Source organism: Erythrolamprus reginae, chromosome 5, assembly GCF_031021105.1.
Source record: "Erythrolamprus reginae isolate rEryReg1 chromosome 5, rEryReg1.hap1, whole genome shotgun sequence".
NCBI classification, from domain to species: Eukaryota; Metazoa; Chordata; class Lepidosauria; order Squamata; family Dipsadidae; genus Erythrolamprus; species Erythrolamprus reginae.
The window spans coordinates 35,944,127-35,960,027 of NC_091954.1; the positions used below are offsets into that span (position 1 = coordinate 35,944,127).

At 40.3% G+C, this 15,901-nt stretch overlaps 1 protein-coding gene across 2 annotated transcripts in view; it reads left to right on the plus strand.

The window, feature by feature from the left end:
• Window positions 1–15,901, plus strand: part of TBC1D12 (TBC1 domain family member 12) — a 79,065-nt gene that overhangs the window by 48,289 nt on the left and 14,875 nt on the right. For both annotated transcript variants that reach the window (XM_070752362.1, XM_070752363.1), the window contains 5 exons: window positions 1,152–1,234; window positions 4,278–4,395; window positions 4,732–4,838; window positions 11,964–12,044; window positions 14,973–15,067. In XM_070752362.1, the coding sequence (XP_070608463.1) occupies window positions 1,152–1,234; window positions 4,278–4,395; window positions 4,732–4,838; window positions 11,964–12,044; window positions 14,973–15,067 (484 nt within the window). The remainder of the gene's footprint in view (window positions 1–1,151; window positions 1,235–4,277; window positions 4,396–4,731; window positions 4,839–11,963; window positions 12,045–14,972; window positions 15,068–15,901) is intronic.

Genomic DNA, 15,901 nt, shown 5'->3' on the forward strand with positions numbered 1-15,901 from the left:
AGAAGTAAACAATGAAATGTTTATAGAATAACATTTAATAAAGCATGAAGTTGCTATTAAGAATAGAAATAGACACTTCGGTAATTTATACTTTGCTCTTTCAGCATTAATGCGGGTAACATACTTGGAAATATTTTTTTAGGGACTAGAGCAAACAAATTTGCAGTTGTCAATTTGCATATCTCAAATACTACTTGTCCATATATGTAATGTTATCACATCTCCCCTTGTAAGAGAGCTTTTTAAATCCTCTAATCAGTTTTTTTCTCAAATCATTCCTATCACTAACTAGAGTAGCAACAGAACACTTTCTAAAATCCTTCAACATTTCTTTTAAGTTTGCTTTGAGAGGATATTATGACTTCAGGGAAGGAGTAAATTATTTGAGTGACTGGAGTAGGAGTTAGATGAAAAGCAACTTATTGGAGCTGCAGGGCTTGGGTAGCGAATAATAGCAAGGAAAGAGAGAAGGATGTCAGAATGGATATACTGTACAGTATAAAGTTTGTGTGCAAGAGGTATGGCCCTATTTTTTTGAATGCTTTGGAATAGGCTGTTCTCAAATGTAGATGAACAGTTGAATTATTAAAACAGTGACACTGTACCGTACACTGGAGACTAATTATATTATATCTCAGGGGGCCTATTCTTTTAGGTTTCATGGAACCATTATCTTTTTTGTCTTATTTCTGCACATACGTGCATTGGTATATTTTTCCCATGTTCTCAGAACCAATGATGGGATATGTTTATACTTTAAACAATTTTCAGCACTCTTATTCAGTAATTCCAGGTCTCCTTCAGATAGAGCAGTAATAATCCTGTATCATTTCAGATTATCCTTCAAATATCCTTGGTCCAAATTTGTCAGAGAACGAATTGGTTTGACATGCACCTTGCACTGAATTTAGAAACCGAACAGTTTTAGCGTAAAACCATTTAGTTCAGAATATAATTTGTTCCATTATTTGTAATTAGTTTTTCTCCTAAAACATTAGTTATACATTATTATGTAAATTATTCTTGATAACGTGTAAAATGAAGGATCTGTTGGGAAAATATACCATTCAAGCATTCCATTTTTTTTTAACATGGAACATTTAACAAGACTTTAATTTTAAAGTCTATACAATACTTAAAATTCTTTTCAGGAACCTTCCCGCAAAATCTACAGAGGAGGCTTTACGTCACAGACAAGAATATGATGAGATGGTGGCAGAAGCAAAAAAGAGAGGTATGTCTGATCTAATATATTTAGTCCATGATGTAATGTATCAGATTTAACAAAACTCTAAAAACTGGCTTGTTATATTGGCACTGTCCTGTTTATATTCTTTAGATAAGGTTAAAACATCATTCTTCCAAGTCTTACAGGATATTTTTACTACGTCAGGACCTATGCTACAGAGGAAAATTTGTAAACCAGAAATTTCCATGATTGATTAATTGATTGTTTCATATTTAAACCAAAACTTGAATTATGATGACTCATTACTGAGTGTAAACATTCATAAACTAAGATATAGGTAAAGCTTTTTAAAAACGTGTTTTCTCATACACACAATATATCATTATTTATTTATTTATTTATTGGATTTGTATGCCGCCCCTCTCCGTAGACTATTTATTTGCATTCTGCCTTTATTTCTTTTTACAAATAACTCAAGACAGTGAACATATCCAGTACACCTTCTTCCTCCTTTTTCCTATGTGATGAGTTGGGCTGGTCCATGGCCACACAAATAACTAGATAAATCATATCTAATTGCAGATTATCCTGGAAGAATTTGTAGCATGACTTTTATAAATTTATACACACATAAAACACATTGAACAAGTAAATTATATAGTATATGATTATAGACATGAAGAAGTCCCTTTTTTCTATCCACAATAATATTTCTCAGAATAGCATTGTTTGTGTATCTTGAAATAATTGTTGTTTGATATATTATGAATGTAAGTATTAAATTACTTCATGATTTGATCTTTGGCTCTCTTTGTCAAGCTGATCATCTTTGATGACAAACCAAAGGTGCTACCAGTACTAAACACGCACACACACACACACAAACACACACACACACACACACACACCTTTATATAGATGAAAGAGATTGTTTATTATATATGCTTCCCAGAATTGCTCAGACTCATTTGGCTGAAATGGAAAAACTATAGAAATTAAATGGATGGATGGATGGATGCTTCTTTCTTTCTAGCAGCAAGATGTTTGCTACATAAAAAAAGTGTAAACTATCATACAAAATAAAGCACATTTGGCACATGCTATTATGTTAAACACCTATAATTAGTATTTCCAGTATTTCAGTCCCAAGTATGCTACTAAACCAGATTCATTCCATAGCTTATTTTAGTGGGCTTGATCTATAGAAAATTATACTGTATTTAATCAGACAGAGAACTCTTGTATTTAATACCACAAATATTTCAACAACTATAAATCAGAACATGAAACAACTATTGTTGATTGTCACATATTTCCAGGTGGAAAATTCCAAGATTTCAATTATTCCTTTTCATCTTTTTATTTAAGTACAGTTGTGGTTCCGAGTATAGTAATATTCTGATGGGTCAAGAAACTAAGTCGTAAATTATTTTTTAATATGACCTTTGAGGGGATTTTTAAGATTCTGAGAGAACAAGAGGCAGCATTTTATTCTGATGTTCCCTTTTTGTACATTGAAATCGTGGCTGGGAGAATATGGGGAATTATTGAAATAATTGTTTCCATTATATTTTAATAGATTATTTTTGTTAATTTGAATAAATAATACTGATCCATTTATTTTGAAATACTAAATTAAGTTAGGGATGAGGGATGGGGACCCCACCATTGCTGGAACCTGTGGCAATTGTCCCATTCTTTAAAAATCATTAGATCCTTTTTCTGTTTTTTTCTCCTTTTGTATCCCTGTGCTTACATACAATTATTTTGTTAGGACAATACCTCATGATATGAAGTAGATTCTAATCTAATCTCAGAAAGCGTATTTAAATAAAAGTACTATTGCTGTCCAGGGGCACCAGCATGCCCATATCAGTTTTCCTTGACATCTGCCAAACTCTGTGTCTTGATGACTTAAAAAGTGACATGAGAATTTACTATGTAGATTTTCAAAGTCACGAAATGGTGACTGTAAGATAAGAGTAAAACACTTCATCCTTAGAAATGTAACATTCTTGGAAATGTTCCCATTTTATTCCAGATTATGCCACCTGACCATTCCAAGTGTTATGGGGCTATTCCCCCCCCCCAATCAAATCTTCCAAAATAAGGAAGTGATTTATGATGTTCTAAATCTATTTCTAGAAAATGGTTGGACACCACTCTTGGGACTGCTCAATGGGGAAAAAAACCATAACATTGTAGAAATCCTCAGAATGTCCCTTTTCTGGAAATGGAAGACTTTGCACATACCATATTTTTCGGAGTATAAGATGCACCAGAATATAAGACACAACTTAGTTTTGGGGGAGGAAAATAAGGGGGGAAATCTGCTTACCGGGTATTCATCTAGCTAGTGTCCTTAGTCTGGTCAGCTTCAGCACATTATTTTATCCCCTGGTTAAGGGGTTAAATTTTTTTTTTATTCTGAGAGAGTAACAATGAAAGATCTGGGAACATCATTCGCACCTGGAAAGAAACAGTCTGAGCAAGTAGAGCAATGGAAAAAACCCTGCAAAGACTTAGGGCTTGGAAAACATTCTTCTTTGTAGAGAGTAACAATGAAAGAGCTTGCAAGCGAGTAAGAGCTGGGAACATTATTAGCACCTGGTTAGGGCTGGAAAGAAATATTTGGAGCAAGTTAGACCAATGGGGAAACAAACCCTGCAAAGACTTAGGGCTTGGAAAACATTCTTCACAGAGAGAAACAATAAAAGAGCCTGCAAGGCAAGAGCTGGGAAGATGGTTAGCAGTTAGTTGGGACTTCCCCCCTCCCCCACTTCCTGGGAAGCTACGTTCAGAATATAAGACGCACCCTATTTATCAGCCTCTTTTAGGGAGGAAAATGTGCTTCTTATACATCGAAAAATACAGTACCTGTTTACTTTTTCTGATGTTGAAAAAAGAGCTGCAGCAGTCTAACAAATACATTCATTCCTGTAATCAGAATTATCTCTGCTATGAGCTGCTTTATATAGCAAATATATATTTTATAAGCATTTATATTTAGGGGACCCATATCCTTTAATTTTTTAATATTTGTTTTAAATATGGCTTTTGATTGCAATTAAAATTCTGAATTTAATAGAAATTAAAGAAGCTCACCGAAGGAAGAAAATAATGAAAGAACGCTTCAAACAAGAAGAGAATATTGCTAATGCTATGGTGATTTGGGTCAATGAAATTCTGCCTAATTGGGAGAGCATGTAAGTGTAGAATACTTGGTAATACAAGATTGATGCAAACTTCTCTGTGTTTTCCTTTCTGTTCTCTGCTGTACTTTTAATTCATCACAACATAGAATTACTTTCCCTTGTATCTGCTATTCTATTTTTTAATGTAGAAATCACATATTAAGAGAGCAGTGCCGTCTTATAAGATCAGGCAATATTACACACTCAGGAAGCAGTGCTAGTAAATTCCAATGGAAGATCACTGGCTTTTCATGTGAAGCTAAAGTTTCCTGCTGTATTTGATGCTAGGATATTTCTAGCAGTGCTCAAACGATTATATTTATCTTACTTTTACTTCTCTCTTTATAGGCGTTCTACAAGGCGAGTGCGAGAATTATGGTGGCAAGGATTACCTCCAAGCGTTCGTGGAAGGGTTTGGAGTCTTGCTGTAGGAAATGAATTGAATATCACTCCTGGTATGTCTGAAGCATATAAGAGTTTCAAGTGATCTTCTGCAACGTAACTCAACCTTTGGTTGTTCTGAGTGTATGATAGTGTGTATGATGGTGTGCCAAGGAATAATTACATTATTAGCTGTCACACTTCAGTAACCTAGTGCTTCCCTTATAAATGATGAAATTATGCAGCAACTCAGATCCCTGTCTTAAATTTAAGCCCTTTCTATATAAGGCTGAATGAAAAAAAACAGAGTTTTTGAATTATTCTACAAGTTAAACTAACATTTCTTATGATACACATTTAGTTAGTAACAATCTATAACAACTTAGAAATAATGCAAGATTGATAGAGAGGTGAATTCATTTGTGAAACCTTAACAAACTAATTTTCTTTTTAGTTTTAATGGTTAATTTCTGAACAGATTATCAAGGGTTTTTCTATAAAAGTGCTCCCTCCCACCACTTCTGGTTTAGGATATTGCTGATCTACTCAGTATCATTGTAATTAAGTAAATGTAGACATATTTTCCCCAGAAGGAAGAAACTACCAAAAGGATATTAAATGGTGTGTGTATGAGTGAGAGAGAGGGAGAGAGAGGGAGAAGAAGGAGAGGGGGGAAGGGGAGGGAGAGAGAAGCCTATTTTTCAATAGCTGCAGTTGTGATTCAGTGACTATAAAGGTGGATGACCAGGTTGTTTGAGCCAAACAATGATAACCAGCAGTTTCTCATCAAACTTTAATTAGGTGTCAAAGGGTGTACCATTCAATTAGATCGTGGGCTTTCAACTCTTCATTGAGTTCATAATGATTTAGATATATCACATTTGCAGTTAATGCAAAACTTGATGGTAAAATGAATACTGTAGCTCACGAGCAAAATTCAAAATGATCTTGACTAATCAGAACATAGAAGTGTAACAAATTAGGATTATTTTAAATGAGAACAGAACATTTGAATTGTAGTTGATTGTAAAATGAATGTGAATCAGCAATGTAACAATGCTTCTAAGTAGGCAAATTCAATTTTAGGGTCTATGAATCTACTTTCAAAAGTTTAAGTTTTAAGTTTAAGTTTAATCAGATTTGTATGCCGCCCCTCTCCGCAGATTCGGGGCGGCTCACAGCAATAACAACACAATGTAAAACAAATATAATCTAATATTTAAGTTAATTTAAAAAACACCACAAATTAAACCAATCATACATACTAGCGTACCATGCATAAATTTTATAAGCCTCGGGGGAGGGAAACATGTCAATTCCCCCATGCCTGACGACAGAGGTGGGTTTTAAGGAGCTTACGAAAGGCTAGGAGGGTGGGGGCAACTCTGATATCTGGGGGGAGTTGGTTCCAAAGGGTCGGGGCCGCCACAGAGAAGGCTCTTCCCCTGGGTCCCGCCAAACGACATTGTTTAGTTGACGGGACCCGGAGAAGGCCAACTTTGTGGGACCTAACTGGTCGCTGGGATTCGTGCGGCAGAAGGCAGTCCCGGAGATATTCTGGTCCAGTGCCATGAAGGGCTTTATAGGTCATAACCAACACTTTGAATTGTGACCGGAAACTGATCGGCAACCAATGCAGACTGCAGAGTGTTGGTGTGACATGGGCATATTTAGGAAAGCCCATGATGGCTCTCGCATTCTGCACGATTTGAAGTTTCCGAACACTTTTCAAAGGTAGCTCCATGTAGAGAGCATTACAGTAGTCGAGCCTCGAGGTGATGAGGGCATGAGTGACTGTGAGCAGTGACTCCCGGTCCAAATAGGGCCGCAACTGGTGCACCAGGCGAACCTGGGCAAACGCCCCCTTCGCCACAGCTGAAAGATGTTTCTCTAATGTGAGCTGTGGATCGAGGAGGACGCCCAAGTTGCGAACCCTCTCTGAGGGGGTTAGTGACTCCCCCCCCCAGGCTCATGGACGGACAGATGGAATTGTCCTTGGGAGGCAAAACCCACAGCCACTCCGTCTTATCCGGGTTGAGCTTGAGTCTGTTGACACCCATCCAGACCCCAACAGCCTCCAGGCACCGGCACATCACTTCCACTGCTTCGCTGACTGGACAAGGGGTGGAGATGTAAAGCTGGGTATCATCTGCATACTGATGATACCTCACCCCATGCCCTTGGATGATCTCACCCAGCGGTTTCATATAGATATTAAATAGTAGGGGGGAGAGGACTGACCCCTGAGGCACCCCACAAGGGAGTAACCTAGAGGTCGACCTCTGACCCCCCACTAACACCGACTGCGACCGACCAGAGAGGTAGGAAGAGAACCACTGAAGGACAGTGCCTCCCACTCCCAACCCCTCCAGCCGGTGCAGAAGGATACCATGGTCGATGGTATCGAAAGCCGCTGAGAGGTCAAGGAGCACCAGGACAGAGGATAAACCCCTGTCCCGGGCCCGCCAGAGATCATCCATCAGCGCGACCAAAGCAGTTTCCGTGGTGTAGCCGGGCCTGTATCCTGACTGCTGAGGACCTAGATAATCGGCTTCTTCCAAGGACCGTTGGAGCTGGAGCGCCACCACCTTCTCAACAACCTTCCCCATAAAGGGAAGGTTGGAGACTGGTCGATAGTTATTGAGAATGGCTGGGTCCAGGGAAGGCTTCTTGAGGAGGGGGCGCACAAGTGCCTCCTTGTAGGGATCCGGGAAGGACCCCCTCCCCAGAGAAGCGTTGACAATCTCCTGGACCCAGCTCCGTGTCACCTCCCTGCTGGCCGAAACCAGCCAGGAGGGACACGGATCCAGTAAACAGGTGGCGGAACTCACAGCTCCAATGGCCTTGTCCACTTCATCAGGTGTCACCAGATCAAACTCTTCCCAGACAGGTGGACAAGTACGTGCCCCAGTCACCTCGACTGACTCGTTGTCAGTCGACTCTGTATTCCAATTAGAGTCGAGGTCCGCTCGGATCCGAGCGATTTTATCAGCGAAAAACATGTTAAAATCCTCGGCACTACTCTGCAAGGGCTCCCCAACTCCCCCCTGATTAAGAAGGGAGCGGGTCACCCTAAACAGAGCGGCCGGGCGGGATTCCGCTGATGCAATCAAGGCGGAATGATACACGCATCTTGCCGCCTTGAGCGCCACTTTGTAAGTCTTAACATGTGCTCTTACAAGTGTTCGATCGGATTCGGACTTACTCTTCCTCCATCGCTTCTCTAGACGTCTCTTCTGGCATTTCAACTCCCGGAGCTCCTCGTTGAACCATGGAGGTCTACTGGGTCTAGTGCCGCGGAGAGGTTGCAATGGCGCAATTCGGTCAAGAGCCTCCACTGCAGCCTTGTTCCAGGCCTCAGCCAGAGACTCTGCCGAACTGTGTACGAGTGTATCTGGAATAACCCCAAGCGCCTTCTGAAAGCCCTCTGGATCCATCAGGCGTCTGGGGCGGAACAGCTTAATCGGTTCCGCCTCCCTGCGGGGAAGGATTGGAGCCAGGAAGTCAAGCCGCAGTAGAAAATGGTCCGACCATGACAAAGGCAACACTTCTAAGCCCCTTAGTCTCAGACCATTACTCAGTTGCTCAGAGAGGAATACCATGTCAGGTGCATGCCCCCCCTCGTGAGTCGGACCCTGTACTACTTGGGTCAGGTTCATGGCTGTCATGGTGGCCGTGAACTCCTGTGCCAGTCCAGAGGTTTCACCGAGCGATGGCAGGTTAAAGTCCCCCAAGACAATAAGTCTGGGGAACCGCACCGCCAACCCGGCTACCTCCTCGAGTAGCACAGGCAGGGCTTGTGACACGCAGCTGGGAGGCAGGTACGTGAGAAACAGGCCCACCTGGACCCCTAAGTCCAACTTCACCAGGAGGGACTTGCAACCCGCAATCTCTGGAGCAACGAGTCTATGCAAGCCAAGGCTCTCCCTGGCTATAATAGCCACTCCTCCCCCCCTTCCCTGGGGTCGAGGCTGATGCCTTATCTGAAACCCGGCTGGGCAAATTTCAGAGAGAGGGACTCCTCCCTCTGGGCCCAGCCAGGTTTCAGTAACACATGCCAGGTCGGCCTCCTCATCTAGGATCAGATCCCGGATGAGGAGAGCTTTATTTACCACCGACCTGGCATTGAGTAGCAGCAGCTTGAGCCCAGGGCCAGAATTACACTCATCACCAGCACCCAGGATTGGGTTCACAGAGCCGGAACAAGGGATTGTTATTAAGCAACGATCTCTCGTTCCCCTGGAACGGCTAGCTCTGTGACCCCCACCATATCTGACTCTCCCCAGCAAGACCGGAATATTCCGACCCTCTACCACCTCAGATATCGGTGCCCCCTCCCCTCCTGCCTCTCTAGTGTCAGGTAGGCTAATCAAATCATTCATATCATTTCCATTTATTTCATCCATACCAGAGTCCCACCCAGCCCACCCATAGCAATCATTCATTTCATACATATCATCATGCCCACCCCAATAATTCATTAGTTTTAAAAACCCCTTCTAATAAATTAACTAAAATATTAATTATTAAAAATTCCATATAAATTCAATTAAAAAGCAATATAAAGATCAATACACTAAAATAGGATACCAATTAACACTAAGTTATTCTCAAGATCTTAATAGAATAACATATAATTATTAAAAATCGTTAAAGTTATAAAGTGCTAAAGTTATAGAGTGCAAAAAATATAGGAAATAATTAAGATGATATTCCATCAGGTCAGCAATACAGCACCAGTTCTAAAGAGTGAGTTCTGGAGAGAAAAGTTCAATGACCAAGGAGAAGTCCAAGTATATTGTTTTTCAGGATCTTGGGATATTTGGTGCCAGCCACTGCCACTGGCTGGCACTCTCAGTTCTTTCTCTGGATCCACAATCACTTTTTCTCCTCTGCTCCAAGTCTCCAGTCCCTCTACAGTCTTATATGGTTTTAGTACAAACTCCATGTGGACTCAGTAAAATGAGTTTCAATCTCTGACTCCGACTCGGTCTCCTCCTTCCTTGTAAGTCCACCTATTCCGATGGCCCCTCCGATACCGGGCGCCCCCACCATCTGGCGCCACGGCTTCTCAGGACCATCCAGTTCAATGGTGAGGATCCAGCTGGCTTGCTCAGTTCCAATAATATTACAACCACTTAAGGCAGCAGCAGCAAGCAGATGACTCAGCGAAAAGGAAAAAACAGTGAACAACAGCTGATGGTAAGCAGGAAGTAGACAGGCAAAGCGGCAGCTGGCTCCAGTTCTCATCAGGGGGCCGCCATTATCCGAGCCCCAGCTGATTGCCTGGTGATATCTTCCTTGCGAAAAGAAAACAGCCTGCAAAACGCTGCGGAGCAAGGGGGGGGCATCAGAATCTCCTCAGATTAAATAAGGGAGTGTCTTCCTCTGGGGCTCTGTCTTCTCTCTGCTCTCTGTCCCTCCGAAACGAATAAACAGCAAACGGAGGCAACAGGTGGTGTGCCTCAATGCCGCAGATGACAGGCGGCTCAGCCACGTCACAACGCCGCAGTTGCCATTTTCGGAGCCCAGCTGATCAAACTGTCGACTCTGGGGTAAAGAAGGGGACGGAAACAGCGCGGGGGAAGCAGGGGGCGAGGGTCCTCCTAGGCAGCAAATGCTCACCTCTCCAAAACTGCGAGTCCTGTATAGTATTAACCAGGGGTTCCTATATTATTCGATGTTATCTACCGTAGCCAGCGGAGCAGCAGTTCCACCCCTCCTCTCTGCTCCCTCACCGGAACCGGAAAACCAAGGGAAGCAGTAATTCCCTTTAGCTTTGGATTGTTCAACCCTTTTTGTTGGCAAGAGTAGGATAGGCTTGTCCTAGGAGGACAAAATGGTTCATCACGTAGCCTGGACCTAGCCCATATGGGCTTTAACAGTCATAACCAATACCTTGAACTGTACTTGGAAGCAGACTAGTAGACCAGAGGTGCACAGGGCAGAGTTGCAATATGTGTCAGATGCAAGAAACCAGGAATCAAGGTTGTTTAAATGAGTACAACATTATTCCATGCTAGCTCTCTTCAAGAATCTGAATTAGTAACAACCAAGGCAAATTGGCAGATTTGTGTCAAAAGAATTCAAGGAGGGATGGACTTAGAACTCTTATGGTTGCAGAGGAACTTCAAATTGCATACTTGACCTCTTCCTCAGGTTCAGCCTGGTCATTTTCTACGTCACTGGCCATCCCAGGGGTCCAAAGACTATTCTCAGTGCCATGCTTTGTACCACCAAAGCTTCTGAATGAACATCAAGGGTATCCTCCTGTAGACCCCAATCCAGTAGTCCAGTTGAAAAATGACCATGACTTGAGTAATTGAGCACAGGGAATCATGATCCATGAAATGTCACAACTGGTGTACAAACCGGAATAGTGCAAAAGCACTCCTGGTCGTGCCTTCCACCTGCTTTTCAAGCAGGAGATGTGACCCAAGGAGAACCCCTAAGTTGAGAACTAGGGTCTGAATTTAAAGGCCTACATGGCTCATACCAGAATATCTTCGAGACTGCCTTCTAGCTCTCAACGACCGGTAAGATCCCACAAGGTTGGTCTTCTTCGAGGCCCGTCAGCTAAACAAGTGTCAACTGGCAGGTCCACGGGGAAGAGCCTCTCTGGAATCAGTTACCTCCTGAGATTCGCACTACCCCCAACTTATTGGGGATACAGAAAGCCGAAAAGACCAGCCATTGACCTCGGGGGGATGACTAGCGAGGTTGGCCATGAATGTATAGATGGCTGCAATTATTTTAAATTGAAATGTTTTTATACTGATTCATGTTCATTTTTGTTGTGAGCCACCCTGAGCCCCTAGGGAGTTGGGCAGCATAGAAATATAATTAAATGAATAAATGGATGGAGTAGTTGTTGTCGCCTAACAACTGCAACTGGGATTGACATTTTGCCTAACCTTGCTTAGGGATAGAAATTTCAGTCCCAGTTAAGGTTGTTAAGCAAGTACCACCTGTATGCATACTCAGGGTAACAAAAGGATGTATTTCTCACTTTGTATTCTCTATTTACCCTTTGGTGTAGAAGGTCCTAAATCAATAAACTGAGACTTCCACTAGTCAATTTATAAAAGTTCTGATTTTTTTTTTAAAAATCAGTGAGTTAATACTAAAATGGAAATTATACAGTTCAATTTGCAAAATCATGAATTTGATTTTTGACTACATTTTGCTGTGTTTTGCAGAACTCTATGAAATCTTCTTATCTAGAGCCAAGGAACGATGGAAGATTTTTGGAGAGACAGGCACTGAAAATGATACAGAAGGTATTTTGAAATGGCTGCTCATATCCTTTCACAATAGATGATATACTGCTTGTAGTGTTTATTGTAATGTAAAGACATGTTCAGGGATTTTAACAATATAATTTCCCAACAGAACTATTTTAACACACAATTGTATGTTTCATACTTATTTAAAGGGAAAGTCAAAGTGAAAAATTCTAGAAATGTTAAGTAGAAGCTCACATTTGGGACTCTAGTTTCTGAAAATAGTACAATTCTGAATTATCAGTGTCATGTGAAACTGAAAATACTCAACCCCGTGTTAGAAGATTTTTGTTTTACATTACAACTTCATAGCTATTGTTGTTATAAGCTTCATAATGCCCCTTTCTTCTCTGAAATAACAGTGGCTTTATATCTTACCCTGTTTCCTCCAAAATAAGACATCCTCTGATAATAAGCCCAATCGGGCTTATGAGTGCATGACAATAAGGCCAAGCGCTTATTTCAGGGTTTAAAAAATGTAAGACAGGGTCTTATTTTCAGGAAAACATGGTAATAAGATTCTGGTTTATGTCCAGTCAGTTTTGTTCTTTTTTCTTCTGACTAGTTCAAAATTGAGGAGGAAAAATGATACTTTTTGGATACAAGATCATAACTAACCCTGTCATCCGCTAAATGGCTGCATGGTTTACATATTCCTAACACACTTATGAATCTTAATTATATCTAAGTCCTTATTCAACAGCTATTACAATTCAGTTATAATTCAAAGTTATTACACAGCTGAATGTGACAGGTCCTCATAATTGTAGCATTTCCGTACCTCACATGATCACAGTTCAGATGCTTGGCAGCCAGCTTGCAATCATAACATTACAGCATCCTTCGGTCACAGAATCCATCATCTCAGCCTTCACTGTTGGCTTCCAATGTGCAGAGTCAATGGGGAAGCCAGCAGAAGGCCACAAATGGCAGTCACATGATGTTACTCCTAATAGCCCTGCAGACTAAATCTAACAATAGCAACTGGAACTGCCATCATAAGTCATTGCAGCCACATCACATTGCACTTTATAGTCATGTCAATCAACAACGGAGTTCCAATTAACTGTCATTAATTGAGGATCACCTGAAGCAGTGCCAGGATAGGAAAATTAAGTGTGCTGTTATGGAAACCTCATAGTGAACAGCATGTGTATTTGGTGTAGGGAGAAGAGTGCATATTAAAACGCAACAGAGTTGAGTCATAGCTGATTATGCAGAAAAAAATTGTTTAATTAATTAAAATAAAATGCCTCCCTGGTATCACCCTAAAGTTTAATCTGGAGAAGGAAAGAAGAGTGGGGAACCATCAAGAAGGGATAAAAGATAATGAAAAGACAAAAAAAAATTAAAAAAAGAATGAGAGAGAAACAGAGGGGAAAACATTGAGTCAAAAATTCAGATAGAGGAAAGCTAGTGAAAATGACAAATGTGTATAATGCAGCATTTCACAAACACAAGAATGTGGATTCATATGAACATGAAGCTAGGAGAAGTTCAGGTCTGCTCTTGGAAAATACACTAATTCAGACTTCCAAAATTTAGTATTATAAAATGTTTTTAAAGTGTCAGTTTAAAAATATTTACACAGTCGCAAAAGAAGTTAAACAAAAAAAAGCTTGCTTCAGGTGGAAAGCAAAAATGGCTAAATTTGGTTCTAGGTTAGACACAAAAGATTCACGGTGTTTGGTTTTGTCAGCAGAGGAGAGGCAGTTTGTAGCCATAGTGGAGAAGTTTGAATAAGCAAGCCCGTGATTTATGGAGCCTCGGAAAATTCAGGTTTAGGAAAGTGTTCTCCATGTTAAGAAAGAGTGATCAATGCTTATTGTAGAATGGGAAGAATGGAGTCACACAAAATGGAGGTCTGGAGGAAGTGGGGAAATGGGAAAACTCTGACCAAACCAGTCTTTGAATTTTGCTATGGAAATCATTTTCTTCTGAGAATGATAAGTCAGTCATTACTAAAGTTTAAAGTAGATTAACATAATAGAAATATTGAAACAGTTGAAACAGTTTTACTTGAATATTGAAGTAGCTTGTGATGAACTTGCTGCCCTGTTCCTTCTTTTGTTTTTTAATTAGCATTCCATTTGGAATACAGGTAGTCCTCAACTTGTCACTTAGTGATCAGAATTACAACAGATGTCTCCTTGGGTATAGCTATGACCTGGATTTGAAGTTCTGACAATTGGGGGGAACGGAGTGCAGTCACATGACCACTTTAAGCATCGGGAAACTGGCCACATTTATGACTATTGGCAGCGTCCCAGTCACATGACTGTTTTTCACTGAAAACCAGCATCGATGTCCAGTTTCTGGCAAAACTTCACCTATATAGTGAATCATTGAGCCAAGAGCTGTGGTGGTGCAGTAATTAGAATGCAGCATTGCAGGCCGTCATCAGTTCACCGTCATCAGTTCAATTCTTACTGGCTCAAGGTTGACTCAGCCTTCTATCCTTCTGATGTCAGTAAAACTAAGGCCCAGATTGTTGGGGGCAATATGCTGACTTTGTAAACCATTTAGAAAGGGCTGTAAAGTACTATGAAGTGGTATATAAGTCTTACGTGCTATTGTTATTGATTTATTTTAATGACCATGGTGATTCACTCCATGACTATGGTAAAAATATTTTTAACATGGATTGAACGTGGGAATTATTATTATTATTATTATTATTATTATTATTAATTAAATTTGTATGCCGCCCCTCTCTGTAGACTTGGGGCAGCTCACAACATGACCTAGTTTATGACCATTACAACTTTTCACTTTGATGGCAGGACACATTATGTAACAGAAGGACTACCTATATGTCTGTGATTGATTAAAGGAAACTTGCAAACTGTATCAACACAACATAATTTTGTATTACTGAGAATCAGTCTACAAACATGTATAAATATGCAGGTTTACTCTCTTTAGATGCTGGAGCATCACTTGCTGATCGAGAAGCTAGCTTGGAGCTAATAAAATTGGATATATCCCGTACATTTCCATCCCTTTATATTTTTCAGAAGGTAACATTTATTGATTGTGCTTTGAGATTAAACTGCTTTTAAAATAATGGTTGCTAAAAGCAAGAATTCTGCAGTTGGAAGACTTTTTTGTTGTGGTTTAATGCAGTCGGTAAGTTCCATCTCCATTAAGAGGGGCTTAACTAAGATAAAGATAGTTATAAAATACATACAGCTTGTATTTATTATAAACACTCTTGCAAGCTGAAATATGGCAGAAAGGTTGAAGTTTGCATTTCTTTAGAACTGCAGCTGTTACGTGTTGAGTGTTTTAAAAGCCTATACAAAAAGAATAACACAAGCAAATTACAAATACAACAGTACAACATCTGTGTTGTATTTTTCAATCAAAATACATTAGGGTGGAAAATTTACATTTTCATTTTCAAAGTTGTGTAAAGGAAAGAATTCAACTCCAGTGTTTGTCACAAAACCATTTTTAAACAGCATATTTATTTTCATTTATACATAATTTAGTGTTCTGGTACTGGTATTATGCTCCTCAAAATGTTACTATTACAGTTCCATTTCTTTATTACAGAATAATAAATGAAGTAGTAGGTTCCTCTGATCAGTGTCTCACTGTGAAATTGAAGCTGCTCAATGTTTTACAATAGTATTTCCCAACCTTGACAACTTTAAAGTGTGTGTGGGCTTCCCAACAAAATCCTTAGCAATAACTGTCAACCATCCCGTTGGCATATGCAGCAACATTATTTTACCAAGACTATAACTTTACTGATAGATCCATATGGGCAAAGAAGAAGTGAAGCTAGCTCTGAGTTTTTTGTGTGAAAATCAGCATAGTTAATTTCCCCCTTTCCCCATTCAGGCACT